Source organism: Melospiza melodia, chromosome 19 (assembly GCF_035770615.1).
Source record: "Melospiza melodia melodia isolate bMelMel2 chromosome 19, bMelMel2.pri, whole genome shotgun sequence".
Taxonomy (NCBI): domain Eukaryota; kingdom Metazoa; phylum Chordata; class Aves; order Passeriformes; family Passerellidae; genus Melospiza; species Melospiza melodia.
The window spans coordinates 4,074,058-4,088,269 of NC_086212.1; the positions used below are offsets into that span (position 1 = coordinate 4,074,058).

A 14,212-nucleotide genomic window follows, 5' to 3' on the forward strand; every position below is an offset into this window, starting at 1 on the left:
CTCAGCTGCCTGTCCTCAGGGGGGATGCTGAGCCCCTGCCCCGTCCCACCCTCCCCAGACAGGGAATAAAGAGCATCCTCTGCTGCTCCACAGGCAGATTTCCATGCCAGCCCCGTTGTCATGGAAACTCTCCTGCCTGAGTGGCTGCTAATTAAGATTCCCACAGTGCCACCCTGCTCCCAGCCCAGCGCTTGGCACAGGGCACAGGCAGGCCCCCAGCCCCCCAGCAGGCACGGGGGGGCTCTGCCAGCCCACAGGGTGCCCAAGGCTCCCACCTGGGCGATGTGGCACTTGAGCTCAGCACGCTCCATCTCCCAGGCAGCCTTGGCCTTGGTGAACTGCTGCTGCAGCTCGCTGGCACCGCGCCGCTCCTCCCGCAGCTCCGTGCACAGCTCCTTCAGGGTCACCTTCATGTCTGCCAGAGTCTTGATGCACTCGTTGGGCTGCAGGAGAACGGGGGTGAGCACAGGCAGCACGAGGGGACTCTGTGGGAGCTGTCCTCTCTGCATCCCAGCCCTGCAGGCTGCTGCCAAGGTGAGGGACGGGGGAAGCCACCAGGGCAGGGGACCATCCCCACCCAGCCATGCGTCCCGAGAGGAGCCACCAGCCCAAGCCATATAGCCACAGCAGGGCCTGATCCTACCCTGATCCACCCCTGGGCTCATGGGGACCCTGCTCACCGTGTTGGGAGTCCAGGTGTCCCCAGCACACATCTTGTTGTCTGCCTGTTGCTGTGGGGCTAGCTCCTCCTCTTCCAGCAGCAGGTACAGCTCCTTCATGCTGTTCACCTGTGGGTGACACCGTGGCTGGGGTGATATGGGGACCCACAGCCCCTGGGCAGGATGGGGGACACCCAAACAGCCCTGGGCAGGGCAAACAGGCATGAGGGACACACCCAACAGTGTGGTCTCCCCTCCATGACAGCCCACTGTACCTCCAGAAAGTCCTCGCCCTCATTGTGCACCACCTTGCCCTGGCGCCAGCGCTTGAGGAACCACTTGAGCTTCATGAAGAGCAGGAGGAAGCTCTGCCTGAACTGCTGGGACTCCTGCACCAACAGGTTCTTCTCCTGGCTCCAGAACTTCTGCTCCAGCCGCCTCTGCAGGTTGAGGCTCTGCAGCTCAAACTCCCGCCGCAGCAGTGCTTTCTGGTGGTCCTCCTTCAGCTGGGGAGAGACGAGTGGCTCCAGGACAAGCACTGGTGGCAACCATGTGATGCTTCCCACCCAGGGTCTGCGCTGAGCCTGGTGCCAGCCCCATATCCCCATCTGGGGGAGCTTCACCACTCTGGGAGCATGCTGGGGACGGGGGAAGCCCTGCATGGCTCCATGTGCAAGGAGGAGTGTGCTCAGCCTTGAAAATGGGATATGAGCCTGGTGCCAGCCCCATATCCCCATCTGGTGAAGCTGCACCCCTCTGGAGCTTGCTGGGGACAGCAGGGCCATGGGGGAAGCCCTGCATGGCTCCATGTGCAAGGAGTGTGCTCAGCCTTGAAAATGGGACATGCTGTGTGTGCTCCCAGTGACACCCAGGTCCCCAAGTGGGTCATAGGGCTGAGGCTGGAGGTGGCACTGCCATGGGTTGAGGACAGCTGTCTCCCAGGGGCTGAGGCTGTTCCCTACTCACCTGGCAGATCTTCTGGGAGAAGTTGTCCACCTCGTCCTTCCTCAGCTGCCTCTCCTGTGAGAGCTGCTCCTGCAGCCCCCGCAGGCTCTCGTTGGCCTCGGACAGCACCAGCTGCAGCTCCTTCATCTGTAACAGCCCCAGAAGGGGATGGCAAAGCCGCCCTGCACTTCCCCATGTCCCCAAAGCCTGTCCCACAGCCCTGTGGCCAAGGGGACACGGCTGCCAGGCTGTGCCATACCTCGGTGGCGTAGGAGTCGTTCTCCTCAGCCCGGCAGGGTTTGTAGCTCCGGGCGTGGGTGGGGTCCGTGTCCTTGGCGTGGGGGATGCGGAAAGGGTCGGCGTCCCTAAAATCAGGCTGCTGCATGCGTGGGCAAGTTAATGAGAACAAACCAAAAGAGCGGGAAGGGAGAAAAAAAAACAAAACAGAAAACAAAACAATGGGTCTCCGAAACAGTAAAGAACTACAAGACAACAAAAAGGATGAGGAGGAGAAGGAGCTTCATCACCATGGCGGGAGACAATGCGGAAACCAAAAGGAAACACAGGATGAGGAGACACGTGGCCTGGATTGTTTGGGGAAAGGGGAAAAAAGAGAGAAAGAGGGAAAAAATGTGCAAACACCAGTTACGGTGCCATGCAGTGACTGGGGGAGACTGGGACCTCGGGCTGGGGGGACCACATGCAGAACAATAGGACTCTGAACAAGGGAGTGTGCTCCAGAAAGGGGCTTGTGCCTGCAGCCCCCACCACCACTGACACCCCTGGCACGAGCTGGGACCCCTGAGGACAGTGGGACAGCAAGGCATGAGCTGCTCTGCACTGCTCCTAAGGTGTTCTCCCCTGGATGCAGATTTGCTCTGAAGCCTTTGCTCTCCAAATTACCCTGCCTGGGTGTTTCTGGGGATGGAGGATTCCTCCAAGTGGGGTCCCTGCAATTTGGGCTGCTTTCGGAAGCTGCAGGCTGCTCTCCTCCCACCCCCAGCTCATCCCCAACAAGTAAAGAACTTCTGAAACACAATGTTGGGCTAAGCCAGGGAGAGCAGCCAAAACATCAGTCCCTGCTAAGGTGGGATTGCACCTGAGAGCCCCTGGTCACAGACAGGGCAGCCTTGGCACAACCGGCCTGTGCCAGGATGCCCACTGCCTCCTGCCCTGGGCACACTCTGTTGGAGCAGAGTCCTACCTTGTCCCCGGTGCCACTGGCATGCAGTGAGGTGTTAGTTTGGATTTTGCTCTGGAGAGGCAGGAGGGAGGTTACAGTGGGGATCAGGGTTTGCTCCGTTAAAGCAGGAGGAAACGTGGTGGCAAATAAAGCGGCAGCTGCTGTGAGGGATGTGGGAAGAAGCCATACCTGGAAGTCAGAGACATGCTCTTTGGTGACATCGTGGCTGCTGGGGCTGGAGAAGGGGAACGAGTCCGTGTGCTCCTTGAAGCCACCGGTGAGGTGGTCCACCTTCCTCACGAAGCAGCCCAGGTCCTGCTGGAGCACGCCCAGCCTCATCAGCAGCACGTTCATCAGCTTGGCATCGCTGGGGCTGTCACCACCGCTGCCCACCGCCTCGCCCAGCAGCACCCCCGCACACTCATTGTCCAAGCACGCCTTCAGCCCCGCGGTGAACCCGTTGGCATCCGAAATCAACACGTCGATCGCTTTACTGACCAGCGTCGCCTGGTCCCGGATGCCCAGCAAGGTCTCCAGGTCCTTGGGCTTGAGCAGTTTGGCAGGGCCATCGGGCACCTTCCCGGTGCCCAGCCCCCTGTCCTGCCCGTCGGCCTCGCCGCTGCCCACACCGGCCCTCCAGCCGGCGGTGGGCACGCACTGCGCCGAGTCGCCGGCCTCGGCATCGGTCTCCAGCATGGGCCGGGTGCTCTGGCAGGAGGCCAGGTCGCAGCGCTGCAGGTTGGAGAGCAGCACCCTGTTCTCGTACTGCAGCTTCTTCACCTTGCCGCTGAGCTCGCTGATCTGCACCTTGGCCGTGGCCAGCTCCTCCTGCGAGGGCTCGCTGACCACCGAGCAGCTGTCCTCCGACAGCGTCACGTCCAGCTCGTGCTCCGACTTGTACTTGCTCAGCTCGCTCAGGAGCAGCTTGTTCTGGTCCTCCAGCTCCAGCAGCGAGCGCCTCAGCAGCTCGGCCTCCTCCTCCACGAACTGCAGGTGCCGCCGCAGCTCGGCCACCGTGTCCCCCGCGTCCCCGGAGACGCCCGCCAGGAACCGCGCGTCCTGCCCCGGCAGCTCCCTGTCCCCCTGGCCCTTCATGTCGTCCATCTCCGCCCGCAGCCCGCGGTTCTCCACCTCCAGCTCCACTATCCTCCTGCTCAGGATGTTGGCTTCCTCCTCCACCAGCTTGAGGTGGACCTTCAGCTCGGCCTCGCGGGAATGGGGGGAGTCAGCCAGCTCCTCCACGGACAGGGAGCTGTCCAGGTCACCATAGAGGGACCTGTACTTCAGCAGCTCCTCCTTCATGCCGTCGTTCTCCTTGGCCAGCTTGGTCAGCTTCTTGCACATCAGGGCTGATTCCTCCTTGGCAAAATGCAGCTGGCACTTCAGGTCTGCGCTGTCCTCCTGGGGACCCAGAGGGGGTGGGTGTTAGAAAGATGCTCTCAGGAACCATGGTGATTCCCAGAGAGCCCTGGGGACATGCCACCTGTCACAGACATCCTTTATGAAAAATCCTTTCCTTAGGATTTTTCCTCCTGAGAAGCTGAGAGGCCTCAGGAACTAAATGTAAACAACGATTATGTGCTGCTGTGGAATGCAACAGGTAAATCTTTGATTGACCCATGCTGGATGTTTGTAATTAATGGCCAATCACAGTCAGCTGGCTCAGACAGAGAGCCGAGCCACAAACCTTTGTTATCATTCTTTGCTATTCTATTCTTATCTAGCCTTCAGATGAAACCTTTTCTTCTATTCTTTTAGTATAGTTTTAATGTAATATATATGATAAAATAATAAATCAGCCTTCTGAAACATGGAGTCAGATTCTCGCCTCTTCCCTCATCCAAGAACCCTGTGAACACCGTCACAGCCACCCTCCCATGCCAGTCATCCCAGGGAAGCTGCTGGCTCTGCTCCTGGGGGAGGAAAAGCTTTGAGATCCATCCTGGAGACTTTCAGGGTGAGCCTGGAGATGGGACAGGATGCTCTGGATGAGGAGACCTGTGGGTCTTGCCCCAAGAAGGACATGGAGCCATCAGCAGGGATGTAAGGACCAAGTCCAGCCTGATCCACAACAGGGCAGAGGGGAAGGGAAAGATCTCAGGACTCCACAGGGTTTTTAAGGCTTTCTCCCCAAAACTGCTACTGAAATGCCCTCATCAGGGCTCTGCTTCTCTCACTCAGTCCCCACTCTCATCACAGGGCAGAGAAGCTGCTGAAAACCTCTCAAAGTCCCAACCCCCAGCCTTGCTGCCACCACCTTGCCAGGGCACTGAAAACCCAGGCAAAGCCTCACCGTTCCCTTCCCAAGCCCCTCTGCTTCCCAGGACTGTTTCTGCATGTGTTCTTTTTTTATTCAGCAGTTAGGCTCTTGGCTGCCTGCCCAGCCAGACCGTTTCTCTGCTCTGGGAGCTTTTTGGATGGCGGACCAGGATTTCCTGACGTCCAGCTCGCAGCTTCCCGTGCCCTGGGGTCACCCGAGTGCTCTGAGCTGTGTTGTGGTCACTGCCAGGAGGGGACTGGCTGGGCAGTGCCCCTCACCTCACTGCACCCACTGCAGCTGGGCAGTGCTGGGGGTGGCTGCTGGCCCTGGTACCCCTCTGCCTGGCTGAACTCACCCCGTTTCCCCCTTCCTTGGCTGGAAAAAACAAGCTGTCCCCTTCTTTGGGTGCTCTGCACCCCCAGCCACACCCATGCTCACCCCAAACCCCACAGCAGTATTTACTCTGCTGATTCCCTGCACTGCTCATAACAAGGCCAGGGGTGATGCAAAGGGGGGGTCCCATGAGTTTGGGGTGCCATTTATGTGCCTCAATGTCCTGCAGTGACCACAGGAACCACCCTGCTGCACTTCCATGCTTGTGCACGGGACACGACCTCACTAAGGAGCATTAAAGCTGTGCCCCCCTAATTAGGTGAGGAGATTAGGGGAGGGCTGCTGTGGGCAGGGCAGACATGACCTCAGTTCCTGTTTTTCCAGGGGGAAAAAAAAAAACAACAACCCAGTGTGTCCCTCTATGGCATCAGCAAAGAGACACACACAGGTCCCCAAAACCACCTGGAGTGCTCCTGGGGTCTGGGGAGACCTCAGTGTTGAGTCTGTCCCCACCCAGCTCCATTTTTGGGGAGTGCTGAAGCTCAGCCAGCACAGCCAGGCAGGAAAGGGGCCCAGGAAGCCACAGATGAGTCACAGCATCTGTGCCACAGGGCCACCGGCCACAGCTGAGCAGGGACAAGGAGCCCATGGCGGCCACATCCAGGGGCATCTGCACCCACCTGGGGAAGCCCAGAGTTCCTGGAACACTGGTCCAAGCAGAACTGGGGCCACCCTGACCCCAAGCTGAAGGGTCTTAGCTCCATAGGGAAGCACAGGGGCTGGGGTTGTTTCCTGCCCCAGGAGGAGGCAGATGAGGAGCTTGGCCTCAGGAAGGGAGAGATGGAGGAGCTCCCTCAGCTCAGGGCAGAGCTGGCTGGAAGTGCTCTCTGGGGAATTGAGGGGAAGGATGCTGGGACCATCAGCTGGCCAGAAAGGGCTCTGAAGAATGGAGTTAAAGGGAGGTGATAAATAAAGACTGGAAGGGAAAGTCTTTGAGGGCCTGGGGGTCTCTGTCCTGTGGCTGCACAGAAGGGCCTGTGCCAAGAAGGACACAGGTCACCCAAACCCCTGGGGCTGCTCAGGGCTCCTGCTGGCAGACACTCAGCACCATGCCAGGAGTGTATTTCCATCATCTGCCTCCATGTCCCAGCTTTGGGGGAGCAGATCTGTTCCCCAAAATAAACCCTTCAGGTCTGTTGCCTTTGAAAGAGGATTTCTCCTCTTGCCTTTCTATCCCTGCAACAGCAGCTCTGCCTCTCCAAGCCCTGGTAACAGCATTAGTGAGTCACAGCAGCTCAGCTCAACAGCAAGTGACAGCTCAAATCCTGCTGCCACTGGCAAATCCCCTGAGAGGGCAGGAGTGCTGTGGCCTCCAGCCATCCCCACAGGGACCCTCTGCTCCCCCAGACCCTGGGAAGCTCCCAGGGCACCCTCAAGCACAGCTGGAGGGACACAGGCTGCAAGAGCCACGGGAGCAGGAGCAGCTTGGCAATGTCAAAGCCAAACTCCTTCAGCTCCTTACACAGGGAAAGGGTTAAAGGCACTGCTGCTCCATTGATAAATGAGACAAGGGAGCAGTGAGGACAAAGAGGATGGCCCAGCACATCAATCCCTCCCTTATGCAGGGGCTCTGAGAGGCAGGAAAGCTCTGCAAAGCCCTGCAAGGGGGGGATGGCACTGCCATGCCCGGATTTGCTCCAGGTCTGGGCTCAGTGTCCAGCTGGCACCATGAGCTGGGGATTGGAGGTCACTGTGGCATGCCCTGGGTGCTCAGGTGATACCCTGGGTGATACCCTGGGTGCTCAGGTGATACTCTGGGTGCTCAGGTGATACCCTTGGGTGCTCAGGTGAGCCCTTGGGTGCTCAGGTACTGATACCTGCACTGATGGCTTCTTCTCAGTCTTGCCCAAGGAGCGAGAGCTCCGCTTCTTCAGGGAGTTCTGCAGGAAGAACAGAGAGTTATGATGGCCCTGCACCCCAGCAGTGACAGACAGACAGATTCAGTGTGCATGGACATTGGTGCTGACATTCCCAGGTGCTCCTGGACCCCAGGAGAACACCCTAGCCCTGGTGTTCCCTTTGCTTTGAGGCAGCTGGAGTGGCAAGCATGCATCATGAGGTTTGGTCAGAAATTCCCCCTGCAGGCAAAGGAGCAGTGCAAAAGCAGGAGTGAGCAGGAAATGAGCCATGGAGAGTGGAGAGGCTGAGTCACTGTCCCTGTCAGGGCTGGATGCAGCAGGGAATCCAGCCCCCAGGCCAAGGGACAGCTCTCAGGACAATCCAGTGTGCGAGCAGCAGATGATGACATTCCCCATCGCCTCCCCAAGCAAGGGAAATGTGCTGCTCCCTCAGCAGCATGATGCTGACTCTGCTCTCAAGGTCACAAGGGGACACAAGGGACAATGTCCAGGCTAGTGAGGACAGCTGGGAGGTGGGGAGGGCACCAGAGCAATAAGGCAGAGCAAAAACATGGTCAAAATGGAGATGCCCAGAGCAGAGCCAGTTATCTGGGGAAAGACCCTCAAGAACAACCACAGAGCCTCCCATGAGTGCTGGCTGATCCATGCAGCTGCCCTGGACCTCTTTCCAAGCTGGTGCTGAGGCCCCCAGCCAGAGAAAGCAGCTGTGAAATGTAAGCTGCTGCCTGTGCCAAGGTGCAGGGCTCCAGGCTTTCCTATTAAGGCCACGACCATGCCTGGAGCTGCTGGAGCTGCAGAGCCGCTCCCAGGGGCTGCTGGTGCCACATCCCATCCCTCACCCCCACCCTGCTGGGGACTGCAGCTGGCAAAGGGCAGCTCCAGGAGCCCCAGGCACAGCACCCTGGGGCAGATGTGGCTGTCACTGCTCCACCCTGGGAGCAGCCTCGGGGTGCCCTCAAAGCCAAGCGTGGTGTGGCAGGCTTGGCATGGGGTACCCAGAGTGATCCCACTTTTTCTGACCTCTTCAGGAGACAGGAGAGGGGAAAATGCCTGTGCCTCTGGGAATGATCCCCTAAAATCATCCAATTATGGGAGAAACCTCTGGGAAGGGAGGGATAATCAGCCCCGAGGGGTGAGTGCAGCCCTGCACAGCCCCTGGCTCTGGCTGCTAACAAGCTCTGCCAGGCTCTGTGCCCTGCAGCAGCAGGGAGGAGGAGGGCTTTTAGCTCACTTTGTCTCATGTTTGCCTAATTAGCACTCTGCAATCAGCCAGTAACCCCGACGCCCTTGCTAGCCTGGGGGTGTGCCATGCTGAGCTTGGGGACCATCTCTGAGCCAGCAGTGTCCCACCCCAGCCCCTTCAGCAGTGCCTGCCTCTCAGAGCTCCCCACAGAACCATTTTCCCTGCCTGTTTTCCTGAGCTCCAGCCCGGCTCCCACTGCTGCCATTTGTTATTCAGCCCAGCTCCCAGCTGCAGGGAAACCCATTTCACAGCTGTTAGCAGGGCTGTGCACGACACCAGAGTGGGGGACGCTGCTGAGTGTCACCAGCACGGCCACGGCTGACAGGGATGGATCCTGCAGCCTCCCAGGAGCTGGGCTTTTAGCAGGGATGGCCCCAGAGATGCCGAGCTGCCTGTGCAGGAAGCACAGTGGGGGAAGTGAGAGCCTTCCCTTGGCTGTGCCTCCTCCTCCACACTGCCCCGAGGCTCAGCCAGAGCCATCCCGAGGCTCCCCGGGGACCAAAGGCATCCTGGGCAGTAGGGAAGTGGGTTACAAGGGCTGCAGTGGATCTCAAGTCCATGCTGTCACCAGGATGCCTTTCCTGTCGCTGAGATTGACACAGATCCCAGCCACAAGCCGGTTCCAAACAGAGCATGGCATGGAGTGCCCTGGACCTGGGCATGTGGGTACATTTGTGGCTGCCCAAGGCACAGAGGGGATTGTGCACCCACCCAGCTCCACAGCAGCACTGGGACACTGCTGGCACCTGCAGGATGCAGCCAGCAGCAGGCTCTCTGCCAGGGACAGGGACCCCACACATCATTTGGAGCTTTGCCCAGATGGAATTGGGCACGGCCCAGGGGGCTGGGCTGAGCAAGTGGCCAGGGACATATAAAGTGTCCCCAGAGCAGTGGGGAAGTCCCAGAGGCCCCCCTGGCTGGGGCAGAGCCAGCAGGGTGGGATGGAGCACGCTGAGGGCAGGTGCTGCTCGGGTTTCACAAGCATCTGTAGCACGGTTTGGGTTTCAGTGACTCAGGCAGGGCTGGGGGATCCCATGATGCAGGGCCAGGACACCTGCTATGAGCAGAGCCTCGGGGACACCTCCTGGTCCCACTCACCTCTCTGAGCTTGTCCATCTCGTTCTGCACCACCTGCTTGGCCAGCTCTGTCTCGATGAGCCGCTGGCGCAGCTCCTCGTTCTCCTCCTCCAGCCGGATCCTCTTCTTCTCCACCACCTCCAGCTCATTGTGGAGCCTCACTGAGACGTCCTTGGCCACCTGGGGACACAGCAGGGCTCTCCTCAGACTGGGCACAGTGTGCAGGGGGCTGAGACTCCCGCTCCTGGGCACCCACAGTCCTCATGAGGAGATCACCAGGCAATTACTGAGACCCTCAGGGGGAGATTCTGGTCCTTGTGTCTGTCCCTGCTGTGACTGCTCTTGTTCCTTCACCAGCTGCAAGGCTGCCCTGCATCCCCATCCCCTGGCCAAATCCTGCCTTCCCCAGCCCTAGCATGATGCTGGGAGACATTAATCACCTTTCTCCCATACCACAAAGCTGGAGAAGCCCCCAGCAGGCTGGAAGAGCTGGTAGGCAGCAGCAGAGCAGGCAGCCTGTCACTGCAGGCAGCAGCTGTGCTGGCCAGGAGAAAGAGGAGCTGCTGCATCACATTACAGAAAAAGCAGCAGCTGCCCCAGGGTGAAGAGTGCCTACATCCCCCCCAGAGCTCCTCCTTTCCAGATCCCTGCACAGCAGCACTCCCCAGCATAAAGGGAGCTTAATAACACAAAACATCCACTCCTGCATTTGCAGGACAGCAAAACTTGTCCCAAATGCCACTGCTCTCCTGCACAGCCTGGGATATGAGCACTGTGGAGGCAGCAGCAAGCCCTGCTGCAGGATCTCAGGCCATGGGGCTGGGCTCTGCTCCCCCGAGGATGGGCTGTGCTTTCTTTCCCAGAAAGGGAGAAGCTGGAGGGGGTGTTTCTGGCAGCAGCCACCCAAGCTGGGGGGGAAGCTGATGCTGATGGGTGGTTTGGGGAGGGGATTGGGGCCCCAGCAGGGATGGGCAGCGAGGAGGGTTCACAGCCCAGCACTTGTGGCACGTCTTGGCTCCAGGACTGGCTGTTTTCTGCTCAAAAAACAAAGCCAGTCCTCGAGCTGTTGCACATCCATCCCGAGCTGTCTCTGAGTGCCACCGCACCCCCTCTTGGCAGCAGGCTCGCTGGTGAGAGCCCTCAGCAAACACTCACCAGGCTCCTGGAGGGCGAAGCAGCGTCACCCTGCAGAAATCCTCCTGTCCCTGCCCCAGCCCCCCGTGCCACCATGCCTGGGGCTCTGCAAGGTTTTCCTGAAGGCCGAGAGAAGCAGCTCCCAAGCCTGCAGGGTCCTGGTCCCCACCCTCCATCCTGCAGTGGTGGTCCCATCACATCCCCACAGGAGCAGGACAAGGGAGCTCAGCCCAAGGGCACAGGGCTGGCCTGGGCTCCAGCCTGCACAGGATGAACCTCACATATTTCAGGCAGTTTCAGGCACATTCTCAGGCAGTGCTGGCCCTCTCCACCACCAGGACCCCCTCAGACCTGTGAGCTGAAAGCACTGCTCCCCACTTCCCACATCAACACCTCTAGCAGGGAATTATAACGCCTCCAACCAAACGGCACATCCTCACAAACTGCACATCCTCACAAACTGCACATCCTCACAGAGCTCCCTGCACCCTGACATCCCCTGCCCACAACTCATCAAAACCCCCTTGTGGAGGGTGTCTGGGCGGGGAGGAGCCCTCCCAGGCTGACCTTGACGTCCTGCTCGAGGCTGTGGATGAGCTCTCCGTCCACCTGGCCGGTCTGTGCCACGCGCAGGCTGCGGCGCTCGGCCTTGCGCAGCCGGTACTGCAGGATGCGGCACGTCTTGCTGGCCTGGTCCAGCTGCTGCCTCAGCTCCTGCAGCTGGTACACGTCCTCCTCCATGTAGACATCCCGCATCTCCAGCATCTCGGCGCGCAGCTCCTCGATCTCATCCTGCAGGGAGATGGTGGGTTAGACCATGCAGCTTGCTCTGCTTGCTTTTTGCCTGTGACACCTCACTATGGCTCTCCATCCTCCATCCTCCATCCATCCATCATCCATCCATCCATCCATCCATCCATCCATCCCTCTATCTATCCATTCATACTCCATCCATCATCCATCCATGGATCCATTATCCATCCATCCCTCCATCATCCATCATCCATCCATCCATTCCTTGATCTCATCCTGCAGGGAGATGGTGGGTTAGACCATGCAGCTTGCTCTGCTTGCTTTTTGCCTGTGACACCTCACTATGGCTCTCCATCCTCCATCCATCCATCCATCCATCCATCCATCCATCCATCCATCCATCCATCCATCCATCATCCATCCATCATCCATCTTCCATCCATCACTCTATCTATCCATTCATACTCCATCCATCATCCATCCATGGATCCATCATCCATCCATGGATCCATCATCCATCCATCCCTCCATCCATCCATCCATCCATCCATCCATCCTCCATCCATCCATCATCCATCCATCCATCCATCCCTCTATCTATCCATTCATACTCCATCCATCCATCCATCCATGGATCCATCATCCATTCATCCCTCCATCCATCCATCCCCCATCCCTGCATCCATCATCCATCCATCCATCCATCCATCCATCCATCCATCCATCCATCCATCCATCCATCCATCCTCTCCTCCATCCCTCTATCTATCCATTCATACTCCATTCATCATCCATCCATCCATCCATCCATCCATCCATCCATCCATCCATCCATCCATCCATCCATCCCTCCATCCATCCCTCCATCCATCCATCCATCCATCCATCCATGAGCCATTTTCACAGGTCTCCCAGCCCCTGGCCAAGCCCAGTCCTTGCAGAGCAGGCTCAGAGCCAGCTGGATGCCGTCACCCAGGGGTGAGCCAGTCACGCGGGGGGGAACAGCCAACAAAAGCGCCTGAGAGTCTTTGTGGTAAAAGAAAGAGGAAGGTGGGGGAGGGAGAGGAGCTGCAGGAGCAGCTCAGGCAGCAGCCACAGGGAGAAGAAATTAGGTTATGTTTGGAAAAGACGTGTCAGGGAGGCAGGCGAGGGAAGGAGGAGACGGCAGGCGAGGACAGCTCTTAGGGGAGGCAATGTGGGGACATGAACCAGATGCCACCAGTGCTGGGGACCAGAGGCTGCCTCTTGTTTTGCCACCAAGCAGCAGTCCTTGGGCTGGCTCCCTGTTCCACCTCTTCCCAGCCTCATCGGCTCTCCCAGTGAGCTCCTCCAGCACAGCAGAGCCTCTGGCACGGAGCAGTTGCATCAGTGCCACAGCAGGGCCAAGGGTGACATCCTGCTGGCACCAACACTGACCCAGAGCCTCCTCTGGGGATGTGGCACACGACTGCTGTGGGGTCCCCAGTGCCACCTCCTCATCCGGAACCAGACTGTGGTCATGGGGATGCTCAAGGACTGTCCCGTGGTCCCTGGGGACTGACCAAGCTCTGTCCATGTCACCATGAACATGGTGCCAGCCCAAATCCCCCAGGCAAACACTCCACCCACCACACCAGTTGTCCTCCTTGACCAGACCCAGTGGGACCAGGGATCCCTCCAGAGAGGGATCAAGCATCTGCCGTCCTGCCAAAACCCCTGCCACTAAAGACTCCTGACACTGCCAATGCCACTGCCACTTGAGAGTGGCTCACACTGCCACTCTGCACTGTGGCACGGTCAGGGAGGGAACAAAAGGATGTGGCACAGGATTGGGGATGCTCAGCCCTGATTCCCCCTGGGCAGAGGGGACAGGGGACTGTCCCCTCATTGCTGTGACAGTGCCCTAAGCCTGAGATGGCAGCTCTGTGCTGGCTCTGCCAGGCGCTGGCACAGTGGCTGCCACACTCGCCCTGCCTGACAAAGCCCCAGCTGCAAGAACTGCCCGAAAGGAGCAGCCAAGCCTGGGGAAAGGGCCTGCAGCTGCAGGGACGAGTCACAGTCGCTCACTGTTGGCTTTAAACACTTTGTAACAAAGAAAGAACCTCAATAAGACAATCCCGGATTATCTCCTGGCCTGGGAGCCCGGTGGCACCACGGCCACCAGGGTCCTGCCACCCTCTGCTGCTCTGCTTCCACTCAGGGGGTCCTGAGAACAGATCTGCCTCTGTTCTGTCAGAACACAAACAGCCCCGAGGCTCTGAGATGAGCACAGGGGGTCCTGGGGACAGACAGGCTGCTCAGGGACAGCCAGGGACTGTGAAGGGATGTGAAGGGGCATCACTGCAGACATGTCTGAGAAAACCTCCTGGACAGGTGTGAAACCGCCCAGGGACAAACCACACGTTCCTGCAAGGGCTGGCATGCACCATGGGGTGACAAACTCGATGGGAATCCCCCACCAGCACTGCCACCTCCTCACCCTGGCAGGGCCACAGCAAAACCCCCATAAGGCAAACCAGGAGAGCTGATTTGTGGCATGTATTCCTTGCAGAGCTTTTGTAAATAAAAAGGCATTATGGATTGCAGGTGAGCAGGCACACTGCAGCGGGTGAGGAAAACCCTTCCTTTCACCACCAAGGAATCGTGGCTTGCATACAACTGCAGTCCCCCTTCAGTGCTCACCATTCCAGCTCTCACTTGCCATGTGGCTTTCCCAGGCAGCAGCTG

The 14,212-nt window shown here is 58.8% G+C and overlaps 1 protein-coding gene across 2 annotated transcripts in view; it reads right to left on the reverse strand.

Annotated features, from left to right (window-relative positions):
- The window catches only part of MTCL2 (microtubule crosslinking factor 2), a 30,265-nt gene that overhangs the window by 10,118 nt on the left and 5,935 nt on the right, over positions 1-14,212 (reverse strand). The window contains exons 2-10 of one of the 2 annotated variants that reach the window (XM_063172176.1): positions 11,321-11,545; positions 9,641-9,799; positions 7,258-7,320; positions 2,977-4,188; positions 1,864-1,983; positions 1,626-1,751; positions 935-1,165; positions 681-788; positions 276-443 (exon numbers count right to left, since the gene is read on the reverse strand). In XM_063172176.1, coding sequence (XP_063028246.1) covers positions 276-443; positions 681-788; positions 935-1,165; positions 1,626-1,751; positions 1,864-1,983; positions 2,977-4,188; positions 7,258-7,320; positions 9,641-9,799; positions 11,321-11,545 — 2,412 coding nt within the window. The remainder of the gene's footprint in view (positions 1-275; positions 444-680; positions 789-934; positions 1,166-1,625; positions 1,752-1,863; positions 1,984-2,976; positions 4,189-7,257; positions 7,321-9,640; positions 9,800-11,320; positions 11,546-14,212) is intronic. The other variant, XM_063172175.1, reaches the window with a different exon arrangement.